At 44.4% G+C, this 14575-nt stretch overlaps 2 protein-coding genes across 7 annotated transcripts in view; one reads left to right on the top strand and one right to left on the bottom strand.

The window, feature by feature from the left end:
* Window positions 1–2774, bottom strand: part of LOC114700552 (IKBKB interacting protein) — a 30039-nt gene extending 27265 nt beyond the window's left edge. For both annotated transcript variants that reach the window (XM_028880220.2, XM_028880221.2), the window contains exon 1: window positions 2508–2774. In XM_028880220.2, coding sequence (XP_028736053.1) covers window positions 2508–2677 — 170 coding nt within the window. In that variant the 5' untranslated portion in view covers window positions 2678–2774. The remainder of the gene's footprint in view (window positions 1–2507) is intronic.
* Window positions 2775–3281: 507 nt separating this feature from the next.
* Window positions 3282–14575, top strand: part of Apaf1 (apoptotic peptidase activating factor 1) — an 84270-nt gene continuing 72976 nt past the window's right edge. For 4 of the 5 annotated variants that reach the window (XM_028880218.2, XM_028880219.2, XM_037196824.1 and 1 more), the window contains exons 1-4: window positions 3282–3685; window positions 5865–6066; window positions 6193–6382; window positions 7682–7879. In XM_028880218.2, the coding sequence (XP_028736051.1) occupies window positions 5929–6066; window positions 6193–6382; window positions 7682–7879 (526 nt within the window). In that variant the 5' untranslated portion in view covers window positions 3282–3685; window positions 5865–5928. Of the gene's footprint in view, window positions 3686–4999; window positions 5123–5864; window positions 6067–6192; window positions 6383–7681; window positions 7880–14575 lie in introns of all 5 variants that reach the window. The other variant, XM_037196823.1, reaches the window with a different exon arrangement.

Below are 14575 nucleotides of genomic sequence, written 5' to 3' on the forward strand. Positions count from 1 at the left end.
AGATCCTGAAGTATGTGTTAGATGCTTATCTATGTGTTATGTAAAGAGATCAATGGCTGTTAAAATTCCAGTGTGCCATTAGCAATTTTATGAGATGAGAAATATTTGAGACATGCTTGCAAATTCCCTGCTAGGTTAAAGTTTGTCCCCAAATTTACCATAAAAATTTTGCTAAAAGCAGCAACTAGTTTATATAAATAAATAAATAAATAAATAAATAAATAAAAAGTCTAGGGGTAAAATACTTTCAAGAACAAGTAACCATTAACTGTTTTTGTAATAATCATAGGCTCCACCCATTTAAAAAATGTATAAATTTTTTTTTTTTTTGGGTAATGCTGGGGACAGAACCTAAGGCCTCGTGCACATTAGGCAAATGCCTTACACTGAACTATACTCTAGCTTTATAATTTTGATTTGGTATTTAAAAAAAAATCATTTTGCAAAGACAGAGCTCAGCTTATACAAAAATCTTTCTAAGCAGTAACATGTTTTGTCTACCTATTCCCTAATACTAAATTGCTGAGATGAGGCATGCCTTTTCAAGTTTGATTCTTTTAGTTTCCTTTTGAAGCTTGAGTGTGTGAGTGTGTGTGAGTGTGTGTGTGTGTGTGTGTGTGTAGGTCAGAGGTCGGTGTTGGTTACCTTTCTCAATCGCTCTCCACCTTATTACTATTTTTATTTATGTGTGGGGTCAGAGGTCTTTCATTGAGCATGTGTGGAGGTCAGAGGACAACTTTTATGATAGAATTCTCCTCTTCCACTGTGTGAGTGTGAGTGATGGAATTCAGGCTCTCTTTTGGCTTTGCAGGTCAAATGCCTTTATCAGATAAGCCATTTTGCTGGCCCTATTGAACAATTTTTTGAACTCTAATAGAATTACTGAAAAGCTGAATGTTTTGTGATATAGTTTACTTCATGAATTATGAGGCTTTCTCTAATTAATGGGAACTACACTAATAAATTTAGCAGCTAAAACCACTTTTATTAAGCCCTAGGTTCTCAACTTTTCTAATGCTGTGACCCTTTAATATAGTTCTTTATGTTGTGGTGACCCTCCCAACTATAAAATTATTTTCGTTGCTACTTCATAACTGTAATTTTGCTACTGTTATGAATAGTAATGTAAATATCTGATATGTGAGAACCACTACCCTAGAGTGAACCAACTCAGTAATATTCTTTTCCAATCCAAAATGTACCATGCCCCCCTTTACCTAAAAAAGGTCACACATTTTAAGGCACGAGTAGTTTATTTAAAACAGCAAATCCAACACATTTATTCTTTTTCAGATCAAAATTAATATATTCCACAAATACTAATACCATCATTAAATAAAGTTCCTTTTAAAGAGAACAACGATCCCCATTTCATTTTAACAAGTTTAAAAAACCAAACAAACTAACAACTCAGTATTCAAGCAGGTTATGGTGGCAAATGCCTGTAACCCAGCACTTGGGAGGTCGAGGCAGGAGGATCAGGGGTTAAATGTCATCTTCAGCTACATAGTTGAGTTTCAGTCTAGCCTAGGCTACTTAAGACCTTGTCTCAAATAAACCAAACCAACTACTCAACCATACACCTCCAAAACCCCAGGGCTTGGGATGTCACCAGTAAACTAAAATGGAATGTACTAGCATCAAAAGTATTTTAGTTTGGAGTCTCTTCTGAATTCTATTAGCTCTCTTACTAAATAATTATCAGTGATGAAAAATGTATTAATGTATCAGTCTTGTTATGAAGATGAAGTAGGCTATTCCTAAGAAACATGGAAGAAAATAGAAATTGGTCTTAAAGATTATTCCATATTACACTAGTATATCACCAATATATACTTGGTTTAAAAACGAGGAATGTTTGTTTACTCTGAAGTGAAAAGTATTCTTTACAGTGCTACATACAGTTCAACCTGTAATTTAGGAATAAGATTATAGTCCCCGGGTTGGAGCATGGCTCAACTGTTACGGGCATGCATGTCTGGTGGCTTACAACCATCTGTAACCTCAGCTCCTGGGATCTGACACCCTCTTGTGGGCTCCTTGCGCACCTGCACACAAGTGCACATACACACAGCCACACTCATATACGTAAATAAAAATAAATCTTAAAAAAAGGTCTATAGTTTTAATGGAGGTACACTGCTCGAAATAGGAGAAAGCATCAGCATTTGTTGCTCACCAACAACGAACTCTTTTTTTTTTAGATTCCAGACATTTCCCTTGTGCGGTTTTCTCTTTGGGGGGGATAGGGGGTAGGAAGGGTGGGGCAAATTTACCGGCAAAGCTGCAGAGTGGACAGGAAGTAGCGGTTTTTAGCTGTGTGCAAACTTGTGACGTGTGTGCATAGTAGACACTGAAGAAAGTGTGGGTCGAGTCTCGGGGTGACTCGTTCCCAGACTTTAGCGGGCAGCGACAGGAGCATGCTAGCAGAACAGAATTAAGTGAACGCATTCAAGCAAGAGTAGGCTGGCGCGAGGAGCGGGGCGCCTGCGGCCTCGAGCACTTACCAGGCCAGGCCCAGGCACGTCGCCAGCGACAGCAGGCTGAGCCCGGTGCGGGGGTCCGCCCAGCCCGCGCCGCCGCGTGCTTCGGGGTTCTTCCTGCCATCGCTCCGCTTCTCGGGCTCGGCGGCAGCCCCCTTGGGCCCCGGCTTCTTCCGGCTCTTCACCTCGGACATGCCTGCAACCCTGAGGATCTCCAAGCCGGGGGTCGGCTTCGCTGGGGGACCGCGGGACGTGGCTGCAGCACGCCTCCAGGAGCCCCGCCCCACTCCCGGACCGGGCCCCGCCCACAAGCCAGCCCCGCCCCTCGGCTCGCCCCGCCTCCCGCCTCCCGGGCTCCGCTAACCAGTCTGGGAAGGCGAGCTCGCGGGGGCGCGCAGGCTGCCGGGACGCGACGCGAGGGGCGGGGCCCGAGCGTGCCACGTCCCGCCGAGCGCGCGCCCCTTCCCACCCCGCCCCCGCGACTCAGCCCCGCCCACACCGCGCATGCGAAGACGCTCTCCCGGCGTGGGGGGTGGGGCTTGCGGGCACGCGCCGGGCGGGGCGCGCGCGGCTTCCGGCCCTCGGAGAGCGGGTCTGCGTGCGCGGGGCGCGGGGGCGCGGGCGCGCGCGCGCCGCGTCCGGACTGGGCGGGCCCGGCGCGTGTGTTTGAGCGCCCCGCGGGCCTGAGGCGGAGACCCGGAGGCGGCGAGCGGACAGGTTCCCTGGCTTCCTCCGCGCTTCCGAGGGTGTGAAGAGTGAGAGGGGTCGGCCGCGGGAGGCGTGTGCCGTCCGCGACCCGCGCCGATCCCATCGGAGACGGTCGCGGCAGCGCGTGCCGAGCGGCGCCCGCTTCCCGCCCGGGCAGCTCCCGCCGGAGGGTTTGGGAAGCGGCGGCCGGAGTGGCGGTGCTTTTTGTGTCCCGGGTCGAGGTTAGCTCCGGTGAAGGCCCGAGGCAACCTGTGGGGTCTGCACGCCGAGGTGACCACCCCTCGTCGCCGCCGCTGGTCGCCGCTCGGAAGTCCCGGGCATCCCCCTGCGCCCCGAGCGGCCGATACCCAGGTGAGGCACCTGAGGTATCTGGACCTGCCCGGGGCGCGGGGTCGCTGCATGCCCGGGCTGCTCTAGGGCGATCGGTGGTGATCATCAGCTTCTGACCCTCCCGGGGCTGCTCTTCCCAGCACAACCCCGGTGCCAAGGCTTGGGTGAGTTCGCCTCCTTCCCCTCCTCTCCTCTCCCCGACCCCCTCCAGACAGGTTCTTCGCGAGTTCTGTCGTCGAACCCCGGGACTGAAGGTGAGGGAACGCGGGGATATATTGGTTAACCATCCTGCTCCTGGGTCAGGAAGAGAAATTATCTAAGGAGGAAGTAGACCACTGTTACTGTTTTCCTGGACTGGCAGCCTTCAGTTTGACTTTCTTGATGTGGCCCTCCAAGGGGTGTGGCACTGGGAATTTTCCCATAGCATTACATTTCAGTTTGGGTGAAGTTTGAAAGGAGTGTTTAAAATCTAATATTTGAGTTTTATAAGGCTCGAGGAAATTGGGAATTAGTTGCCGAGGTGTGTTTTTTCCTTAACTATTAGACATAACCTAATATCCTTTGTCAGAATGAATTTCACAACTGTCAGTGGAGACTAAACATGTTAACATTGAAACTGGTAGTCGTTTCGTTTCTTTTTTTTTTTCCTTTGTTTTCTTCAGTTAATTTCATCCCATTCCTAGGCATTCTGTGAACCTTGAAAAGCACAAACAGATGCTTTTTCTTTTTGCAAGTGCTACATTTGATGACTTTTCAAAAAAAAAGTTTTGTTTTTGTTTTTAAGTTGAATGATACCCCTCTTCCGAGCTCTCTAAATTACTCCATGCCTATCTCTGGTTTTGCATGTAGGACGGTCACATTGTGATTACTTCTCTTTCTGTTCTACTAGACTGTAAATTCCTTCTGGTTATGAGTTAATCTTCTCTAGTCTCAGGAAGGCCTCAGTTTGTTTTGAAAGAGGGCTGAGATTATGCAGCACTAGTAGGAGATTGTTTACCCACCATGCAAAATAAGGCGGTGGGTTCAATCCCCAGCATCTCTCTCTCTCTCTCTCTCCTCTCTCTCTGTCTCTCTCTGTCTCTCTCTCTCTCTCTCTCTCTCTCACACACACACAGCATGCACTGAAGGAATAATTAAGTCTATTTAAGACATTCACGCCAGGCGGTGGTGGCGCACGCCTCCAGCACTCGGGAGGCAGAGGCAGGTGGATCTCTGTGAGTTCGAGGCCAGCCTGGGCTACCAAGTGAGTTCCAGGAAAGGTGCAAAGCTACGCAGAGAAACCCTGTCTCGAAAAACCAAAAAAAAAAAAAAGACATTCACACTTTAATATCATTGGATGGAGCTCTGCTTATGTGTTTAGAGCTTGCAAACATTCAGAAATGGGCTTTATATCCTTACTAATTTTCATTATATTGTAGGGAAGTTGTTAGGAAATAGAAATATCTTTCTGTAAAGAATATTATTCCTTGTTACTATAGTCTGAGGAATGACGTCAGAGGGTATTTCCTGTGGCTCTGTGAGGATGTGCTTAGTAATGAAGATCTGCGGTTGATATCTACTTTGAGAACTAAGATCAGCAGTGCCACTAACGCCACTCAGTGGTAGGTTGGATAAAGGAAACAAGTTTTGAAACATTAGGAATTAGGTATGGTAACTTTTACAGGACTTAAGAAAAGGAAGATTTTTTTTTTATTTAAAAAAATGCCAATGTCTGTTGAAAAAAAGACACTATAAAATTACAAAAGAAGAAAATCTCCCAAATACTTTGAAGAACAAACTTTTAAGCATCTTCTTGTACGTTTTTGAGCTAAAACACACTTTGTGTTATTTGAGGTTTTATTTCTCAGAAACATCTTTCCTTGTCAGTATATATGCTGCATAGAGATATGTGCCATGTAATTTTAAATAACTGTGTAATGTTCCACTTTAAATACAAACCATCAGAGCCAGGCAGATCTCTGTGAGTTCGAGGCGAGAGAGATCCAGGACGTGCACCAAAGCTACACAGAGAAACCCTGTCTCAAAAAAAAACCAATGTGTGTGTGTGTGTGTGTGTGTGTGTGTGTGTGTGTATATGTATAACCATAATTTAAAAATAATAAAAAGCCAGGTGGTGGTGGCACACCTAGCTTTTGAGAAGCTAGCACTTCTCAAATCCTAGCACTTGAGAAGCAGAGGCAGGTGGATCTCTGAGATTGTCTGAGTTTGAGGCCAGCCTGGTCTACAGAGCTAGTTTCCAGACAACCAAGGCTACACGGACAAACCTTATCTCTAGCACCCCCCACCCCCATTCTTGCTTTCTTTACATTTCTTGATCACATATCATGTTTCTTGTCATGACAGATATCTCGACACTTGGCCTGTAGCTCATGCCTGACAGTGAAGGGAGAAAAAGGACTGAGGGACAATGGATGCAAAGGCCCGGAATTGTTTGCTTCAACATAGAGAAGCTCTGGAGAAGGACATCAAGACGTCCTACATCATGGACCACATGATCAGTGACAGCGTTTTAACAATAGTCGAGGAGGAAAAGGTGAAAAGTCAGGTAAAGCCCTCTGCGGATCCTGGGCTTCTTTAGAGTTTCCAGTCCTCTGAGAGCCCACACTCTTCTCCTAATGTGTGCTGCAGACGTATTCACTGCTCTGCTCTCACACTATTGGATTTTTTTCAGACCACTCAATATCAGCGAGCGGCTGCTTTAATTACGATGATACTTAATAAAGACAACGGGGCCTACATTTCATTCTACAATGCTCTGCTCCATGAGGGATACAAAGACCTTGCTGCCCTTCTTCACAGTGGCCTTCCTCTTGTGTCTTCTTCCAGTGGCAAAGACACGGATGGCGGAATCACTTCATTCGGTTTGTACTCCTGATATCTTGTGTCATGGCTGTATTGCTTGTAGGTTGGATTATAGTTAAACTGTTGCAAAGTATATTTCAAGTCATGGAAGGATGCATGTGCAAATTTATTTATTTTTTTTTCAAGACAGGGTTTCTCTGTGTAGCTTTGGTGCCTGTCCTGGATCTCGCTCTGTAGACCAGGCTGGCCTCGAACTCAAAGAGATCTGCCTGGCTCTGCCTCCTGAGTGCTGGGATTAAAGGCATGTGCCACTGCTACCCGGTGTGCAAAAATATTTTAAGTTCAAATCTAAATATTTATTTGTGTTCATGTTAATACATTTTTTTCTTGTCCAGAGAACTGTTTACTGCCAAGGTAGTAGCATTATGTACTCGAAATTTTAGAACTAATAAGAGCATGTGTAGGGCCTTAATTATTTTCTTTATTTGTGTGTTTATATTTTATGGGACAGGAAAAGAATTTTTAGAAATTTACATTCTTTTTTAATTTAAAAACTTTCATCTTATGTGTCTGCGTGTTTTACCTGCATGTATGCCTGGTGTCCTCAGAGGCCAGAAGAAGCATTGGATTTTCTAGAACTAGAGTTACAGATAGTTGTGAGCGGCCATGTGGGTCCTGGGAATGGAACCCGGTCCTCTAGAAGAGCAGCCAGTGCTCTTAACCGCTGAGCCGTCTCTCTAGCCCAGAAGTCTGTAGTTTTGAAAGGAACTCCATGAACATGGTTTGCTGTACATTCTTTCCAGTCTTAAGGAGTATTTCTTTTTGACACATTGACTTACAGTGTGTGCCATGGTGCACATGGGGAGGTCAGGGGACAACTTGCAGGAGTGGAACTCGGGTCATCAGACTTGGCAGCAAGCGTCTTTGCCTCCTGACCCATTCTGTTGGCCTCATCCCTTCCCCGCTCTGTGGTGCTTGGGATCAAACCTACAACCCTGACCTTGCACCTACCATGCAAACTCAGCCACTGAACTATATACCCTTGTCCTTCCAGTTATTCAGCACAGACAAAAGAGGGTAGAGGGTCAGGGAACAATGGTGTGTGTATGGCAGGGATAGACGGAGACTCCCGTTGTGTGTGGTGATCTTGAAGGATATATGCTTACTCTTGCTCTTTGTGTTATGAGCCATCAGAAGGGTGCAGTTCATATTCTAGTCATATTTGGATATTTGTCTTGTCGATTTTGAGGCTAAGCATCAGCCTTGCTTATCTGGCCTTTATGGGAGGGTTACTCAAAAGTAGTAATTACTCAAAAAAACTTCAGGGATTTGTTCATTCATACTTGTTTTGATTTCAGTAAGGACTGTGCTGTGTGAAGGTGGAGTACCACAGAGGCCAGTTGTTTTTGTTACTAGAAAGAAGCTGGTAAATGCGATTCAGCAGAAGCTCTGGAAATTGAATGGTGATCCAGGGTGGGTCACCATATATGGAATGGCAGGCTGTGGGAAGTCTGTATTAGCTGCGGAAGCTGTTCGAGATCATTCCCTCTTAGAAGGTAAGTTTGATCAGTTATTGGTGCTTTTAGGCATTCCTGTTACTGGTGGTAATAAACTATCACAAATTAACATACATTTCTTATCTTAAGGTTCTTTCTTTTTTTTTTTTCTTTCTTGTTCTTTTAAACTAGTGTTAGGACTGAATTCCTTTTGGAAGCACTTGGGAAAATTTCTGTCCTTGAATTTTCTACCTCCAAGAGGGAGCCTACATTTCCTTACCGCACAGTTCCATCCTCCAAACCAGCAGGGCATAGCATCAGATCTTCCTCTTTTTGCCTGTCTCTCTGATAATGATTTGCTTCTGTCCTCCTTTTCCTTTTCTGTGTGTTTTTGAGGGTGAGTCACAGGTGCTGGGATCAAACCCAGGGCCCCTCACATGCTAGGCAGACATTCTACCACTAAGTTATATCTCTTGTTCCTATTCCTCATATTTCTTCTTCTTTTTCTTCTTTTTTTTTTTTTCCTTATGAGACAGGGTTTCTTTGTGTAGTCCTGGCTGTCCTGGAACTCACGGGGATCCACCTGCCTCTGCCTCTCATGCGCTGGGATTGAAGGCGTGCGCCACTACAGCCTGGCTGTTCTGTTTGTTTGTTTGTTTTTGAGATAAGGTCTCTCTATAGAGCCATGGCTGTCCTGGAACTTGCTGTTGTAGACTAGGCTGGTCTTGAACTGAAGAGATCCACCTGCCTCTGCCTCCTGAGTGCTGGGGATTAAAGGCGCCGCAGCCGCCACCACCACCACCGCCTGGCCACTTTGTTTTCTGACTTCTTGCTCCCCTCTTTATGAGAGCCCTGTGATTACACTGGGTTTACAGTATAATCCAGAATAATCTCACCCCCACATCCTTAATTATCAGAACTACTAAGTCCCTTTTACCATGCACAGTAAAACATTTTCTATTTTGTGGACATCTTCAGGGGACCATCATTCTGCTCAAGGGACATATGAACTCGGGAATTGTTTCTGCCTTATCTGGCACAGTGTAGCCTGCTTGTCTCCCAAAGGTGTTAGATGTTACAGTGTCACTGGGGGAGGAGCTAGTTCTCTGGCATTGTAATGGTTTGGGTTTGAAAGGTTGGCCTTTCAGGGTGGATTATAATCAACACCTTTTATTCTAGCATGCAATGCTGTAGGGAAAGAGTGTCTTAAACTCATTTCTATCAATGACTCTCCTGGTGAGTGGTTTTTACATGTATTTGGTAGCCTGTATTAAGTTAAACAGTTAATTCCATTTATTTATTTAAGTAAAATTGTGTTATTTATTTGTGTGTGCACACATGCGGGTGTGTGCCACAGCATGTATTTGGAAGCCTGAGGATACTCTGTGGGAACTGGATCTCTCCATATGGGTTCCCAGTATCAAACCCAAGTCCCCAGGTTTAGCAGCAAGCACCTCCACCTTCTGATCTCTCTCACCAGTTCTTCCATTTTTATTATTATTTCTTTTCATGAATTGTCCTAGTTAGGGTAATATTGCTCTAATGAAACACTATGACGCCCAGTGAAACCCAAAAGCAGCTTGGGGAGGAAAGGATTATTTGGCTTACACTTACTGTTCATCACTGAAGGAAATCAGGACAGGAACTCACACAGGGCAGGAACCTGGAGGCAGGAGCTGATGCAGAGGCCATGGAGGGAGGCTGCTTACTGGCTTGCTCATCGTGGCTTGCTCAGCCTGCTTTCTTATAGAACCTAGGAGCATCAGCCCAGGGATGGCACCACCCACTGTGGGCTGGGCCCTCTCTCATCAATCACTAATTAAGAATAATTAAGAAAATGTCCTACAGGCTTACCTACAGCCCATCTTGTGGAGGGGGTGGGGAGATGTGGTGGGGTGGGGGGTGGGAGTGGTGTAGTTTCTTAATTGAGGTTCCCTCCTCTCAGCTGACTTTATTTATTTATTTATTTATGATTTATTTATTTGCATTGGTTCATCTGTGTAAGGGTGTTGAATCCCCTGGAACTGGAATTACAGACATTTGTGAGCTGCCATGTGGGTGCTGGGCATTGAACCTGGGTCCTCTGGAAGAGCATCCAGTGCTCTTACCTGCCGAGCCATCTCTCCAGCCCCAGTGGAGTCTTTTTAAGATTGGCTTTATAGCTCCATGTATCATCTGGTGGCTGATTTTCCTTTCCTCGGATATTCGTGCATATAGTAAATATCTGAGCACTTACTGTGTGATTGACAGTTTTGGAAATGGGAGATCAAAAAAAGAAGGCTGTGCATTTGAGGGATTCATTCATAGTCTAGTAGGGGAACAGACATATTATTGAACTGTATATTATATATATTATAAATTAAATTATATAAATTATCGTATATGTGAAAAATTGAATGGTAGAAGAAAGTACAGAATATGTGATGGCTGTTCTTGGTTGTCACCTTGACCACATCTGGAATTAACTAAAACCCGAGCAGCTGGGTACACCTGTGAGGGATTTTTTTCTTAATCAAATCATTTGAAGTGGGAAGAACCACTTTTAATTCAGAATTTTTGAGATGGGAAGATACACCTTTAATCCAGATCTTTTGAGGTGGAGAGATCCACTTTTAATCTGGGCCACAGCTTCTGCTGGCAGCCTATAAAAAGGTCATGGAAAAAGGAAGCCTAAGCTCTTTGCCTGCTTGCCCTCACTGTCACTGGCAAGTCCATTCCTTCACTGGCATTAGAGCCTACTTCTTTGGGATACTGGTGTATACTGAATATCCGGCCTTGTGGACTGAACCGCTACGGGATTCTTGGCCTTTCCATTGGTAGACAGCCATTGTTGGGCTAGCTGGACCACAGCCTATAAGAAGTCATTCTTCGCTGGGCGGTGGTGGCGCACGCCTTTAATCCCAGCACTTGGGAGGCAGAGCCAGGCGGATCTTTGTGAGTTCGAGGCCAGCCTGGGCTATCAACTGAGTCCCAGGAAAGGCACAAAGCTACACAGAGAAACCCTGTCTTGAAAAACCAAAAAAAAAAGAAGTCATTCTTCTAAATCCTCTATCTATCTATCTATCTATCTACCTATCATCTATCTATATAGATTCATTCTATAAGTTCTGTTCCTCTAAAGAGCCCTTACTAATACAGGGTACAAATTTAGAAGGAAGGAATGCTCACTTTCTGGAGGAAGGGGATGGAGAGTGGGTTTCCTGAATGAGATGGCATTTAGTTGAATTTTAGAGACAGAGTAAAAGGTGGCTAGGCAGACCAGGGCTGGAAGAGTAGGTGAGCAGGAGGGCGACGAGTGGAGAGGTCAGAGACACACTGGGCAGAAGAGGGGTTCAGATTTGCTTGGCAGGGTTCTGATGATATTCATCAGGAATAAAGGTAACACTACCCCAGTGTTGACTTCCTCCATTCTTTTTTGTGTGTGTACATCTGTGTGTTTGTGTGTAATAACATGCCATAGCACTTGTGTGGAGGACAGTGGACAGTGAATGAGAGTTGGTTTTCTCTTTCCATCACGTAGGTTCGGGGGTCCAGACTCAGGCCATCAGGTTTGGTTGTAAATATATCTCATTAGCACCTTCATTTTTTAGTGAATCCTATTTGTTTAACACTTGTAGGAAGTCCAGATACAGTTCTGACTTCTAGAGGCCATTTAGAATTACAAGTCTTTTTTTTTTTTTAAATAATTTATTTATTTTTATTTTAGGTGTATTGGTGTTTTGCTTGCATGTATGTTTGTGTGAGGGTGTAGAATCCCCTGGAACTGGAGTTACAGGCAGTTGTGAGCCGCCATGTGGGTGCTGGGAATTGAACCCAGGTCCTCTGGAAGAACAGTCAATGCTCTTAACCATTGAGCCATCTCTCCAAGACTTAATCAGTGATCAGACGGTTTAAATGACATTAAATGGATGATGTGATAGGCCTGTAAGAGATTGGGAAGATAGAGTCTAGGGAACATCTTTGTGCACAAGGATTTAGTTTCTGGCTTCTTAGCCTTTCTTAGCACTGTTGATGGCAGTTTTGACAGGATGCCCAGGCCTTAGTGCTTACTTGGTTTTCTTTTCTTTTTCTGTCATAAGAGAAGTTTCTTGGGACTTATTAGATCTTTGAAAGTCTCCAGAGCCTCAGAATGGTTTTGAAAACCTCGTCAGCTGCCTGGAAGTGGTGTTGCATTCCATTAATTCCAGCACATGGGAGGTAGAGACAGGTAGATTTCCACAATCAGGCCAGCCTGATCTACATAGTGAGTTCCTGGATAGGCTGTCCAGTGAGCCTTCTAAAACAAAATGAAACAAAACCCTAAGCAGACTACTGCAGAATTGGTCACTAGAGGTATTTCAGGATAAGATGGGCTTAAGTTCTTTTAGTGTTAAGAAATAAGTTTTCATTTCAGTTCCTTGATAAACTTTATATTTATATATTCTTTAGAATATATATTTAAAGAATACCTTATTTAAGTTGCTCTATATTATGATGAAATTTTAGGGATTAAAAGTGAATAAAAACTTAGAGATTGATGGCTGAGGAAACATTGTGTAACTTAACTACTGTGTGTGTGTATGTGTATATATATAAATTATATATTTATATATATATATTGTTTTTTGAGACAGGGTTTCTCCGTGTAGCTTTGGAGCCTCTCCTGGATCTTGCTCTGTAGACCAGGCTGGCCTCGAACTCACAGAGATCCGCCTGCCTCTGCCTCCCGAGTGCTGGGATTAAAGGTGTCACTGCTGCCGCCGGTGCCCCCCCCCCCCCCCCCCCGCCTGTCTATATATTTTTAAATAAACTCGTTTTCTTTTGAAACTTTAACTCTGTTTTATACAAACACACACACACACACACACACACACAACGTGTCAACATATCTTTGAACCAATTACAGTGCTCTGTCTGTGTGTGTCTTTTTGTGTGTGCACGTGTGCAGATGTATGGGTGCCATGGCCATCACTTCTCTCCTTCCGTGTGGACCTCAGGGCTTGAACTGAGGTGGTCAGGTTTGCTTTGCACTCACTCAGCTGTCTTGCCAGCCCCGTGCTGTGTCTTTAAAGCATGGGGGCTTTTTCTATCGGCCGCCTACTTACTTGTTTCTGTCCTTTTCAAGATTTCCTTGATGCTGTTAGATTATTAATTGCTACCAGGAAAAACCTCACATGAAAACAGAATGGGACGTTTTCCCCCTCTGAATAAAGCAGTTTTTCTTTGAATAAATTTCTCTGAATGAATTATGAGTACAAACTTCATTCCAGGCTAAATTGCTCCCTCTTGTGCCCATAGTTAGGATGTTTAGATTCTTCCTAAAATGCAGACATAACAGTTCATTGTTTAACCAAATGCTGTACTGTAGTGGTAGATTTGTAGATTAGTTGATCACTTAATGCATTTGTCTACCTTTTTGTTTTTGAAATCAATGTGTTTGTTTTGTTTTTTTCTTGCATATGCTTATAATACCCACTGCGGTTTTAAATAATGTAGCTAGCCCCATTAAGATACTCCACTGTTTTTTAATCCTGGGATAATTTTTTAAAAAGTGGAAAGCACATTCTTTTAGATTTAAAAATTGAAGTATTATAAAAGTAGAATTTCTTATTTAAAAAGAAGTGAAAATAAGCTAAGCGTGGAGGTGTATTCAGGAGTGTGAGGCAAGAGAATTGGAAGGGCGAGGCTGACCTAGTCCACAGACTGAGATGCCTTCTCAAAACCACCAGTAAGATGGCTGGACCAGCTAGCTCAGTGGGTAGAGCGCTTGACTAGCACATGGAAAAGCTCTCTTCATTTGCCAGTCTCCTAAGTTCTGAATCTTGGGTAATGGCTTGGAGTGAGTTTTTAAAAATATTTTCAGCATTTTTCCAAATATACATACACAGAGCACAGCTATGGGACCTACTGCTTCATAGCTGAGAATGTCTGCAAGTAAAGTGGCAGTATTTCTTGTCTACCTTCTTTTTTTTTTTTTTTTTTTTTTTTTTCCGAGACAAGGTTTCTCTGTGTAGCTTTGTGCCTTTCCTGGAATTCACTTTGGAGACCAGGCTGGCCTCGAACTCACAGAGATCCGCCTGGCTCTGCCTCCCAAGTGCTGGGATTAAAGGTGTGCGCCACCACCGCCCGGCTTCGACAATTCTTAATAAAATTATTTATTAGTGTGTGCATGTCTTTCTGTCTGTGTGTGTGCATGTGCACTTGTGGTGCACACATGCACAGCCCACACATGGAGGTCTGAAGACAGCTTTGTGGAGTCCATCCCGTCCTTCCACCATTCTGTGGGTTCCAGGTGGTCAGGTTCGTGTGGCAATCATGTTTACCTGTGCACCATCGCTCCAGCTCAGAGCAATGCGCTTCACTGTGTATTTTCATTCGTATGTGTCCTGATACTGTTCCTGTTCTCACACTTCCTTTGCCCTCTCTGTCCCTCTGCTTGTCCTCTTGTTCTCCCCAAATAGTCAGTCCCCTTTCTCTTCCTCCCCTTCCTCTCTTTAGATCTCTTCCCTTCTTAGTCCCCTTTCTGCTTTTCATACATACAACATACACATACACATACAAATTGAAGGAAATGAAAACTTATTTCACTTATTTGTGTGTGTGTATGTGTGTGTGTGTGTGTGTGTGTGTGTGTGTGTGTGTGTGAGAGAGAGAGAGAGAGAGAGAGAGAGAGCGAGCGAGCATGTGGAGGTCAGAGGACAACTTGCAGGAGTTTATTCTCTTTCTACCTTGTGGCACCTGAGGATTGAACTCAGGTCATCAGATTTGAGGCATGTG

This window comes from Peromyscus leucopus, chromosome 18 (genome assembly GCF_004664715.2).
Source record: "Peromyscus leucopus breed LL Stock chromosome 18, UCI_PerLeu_2.1, whole genome shotgun sequence".
NCBI lineage: Eukaryota > Metazoa > Chordata > Mammalia > Rodentia > Cricetidae > Peromyscus > Peromyscus leucopus.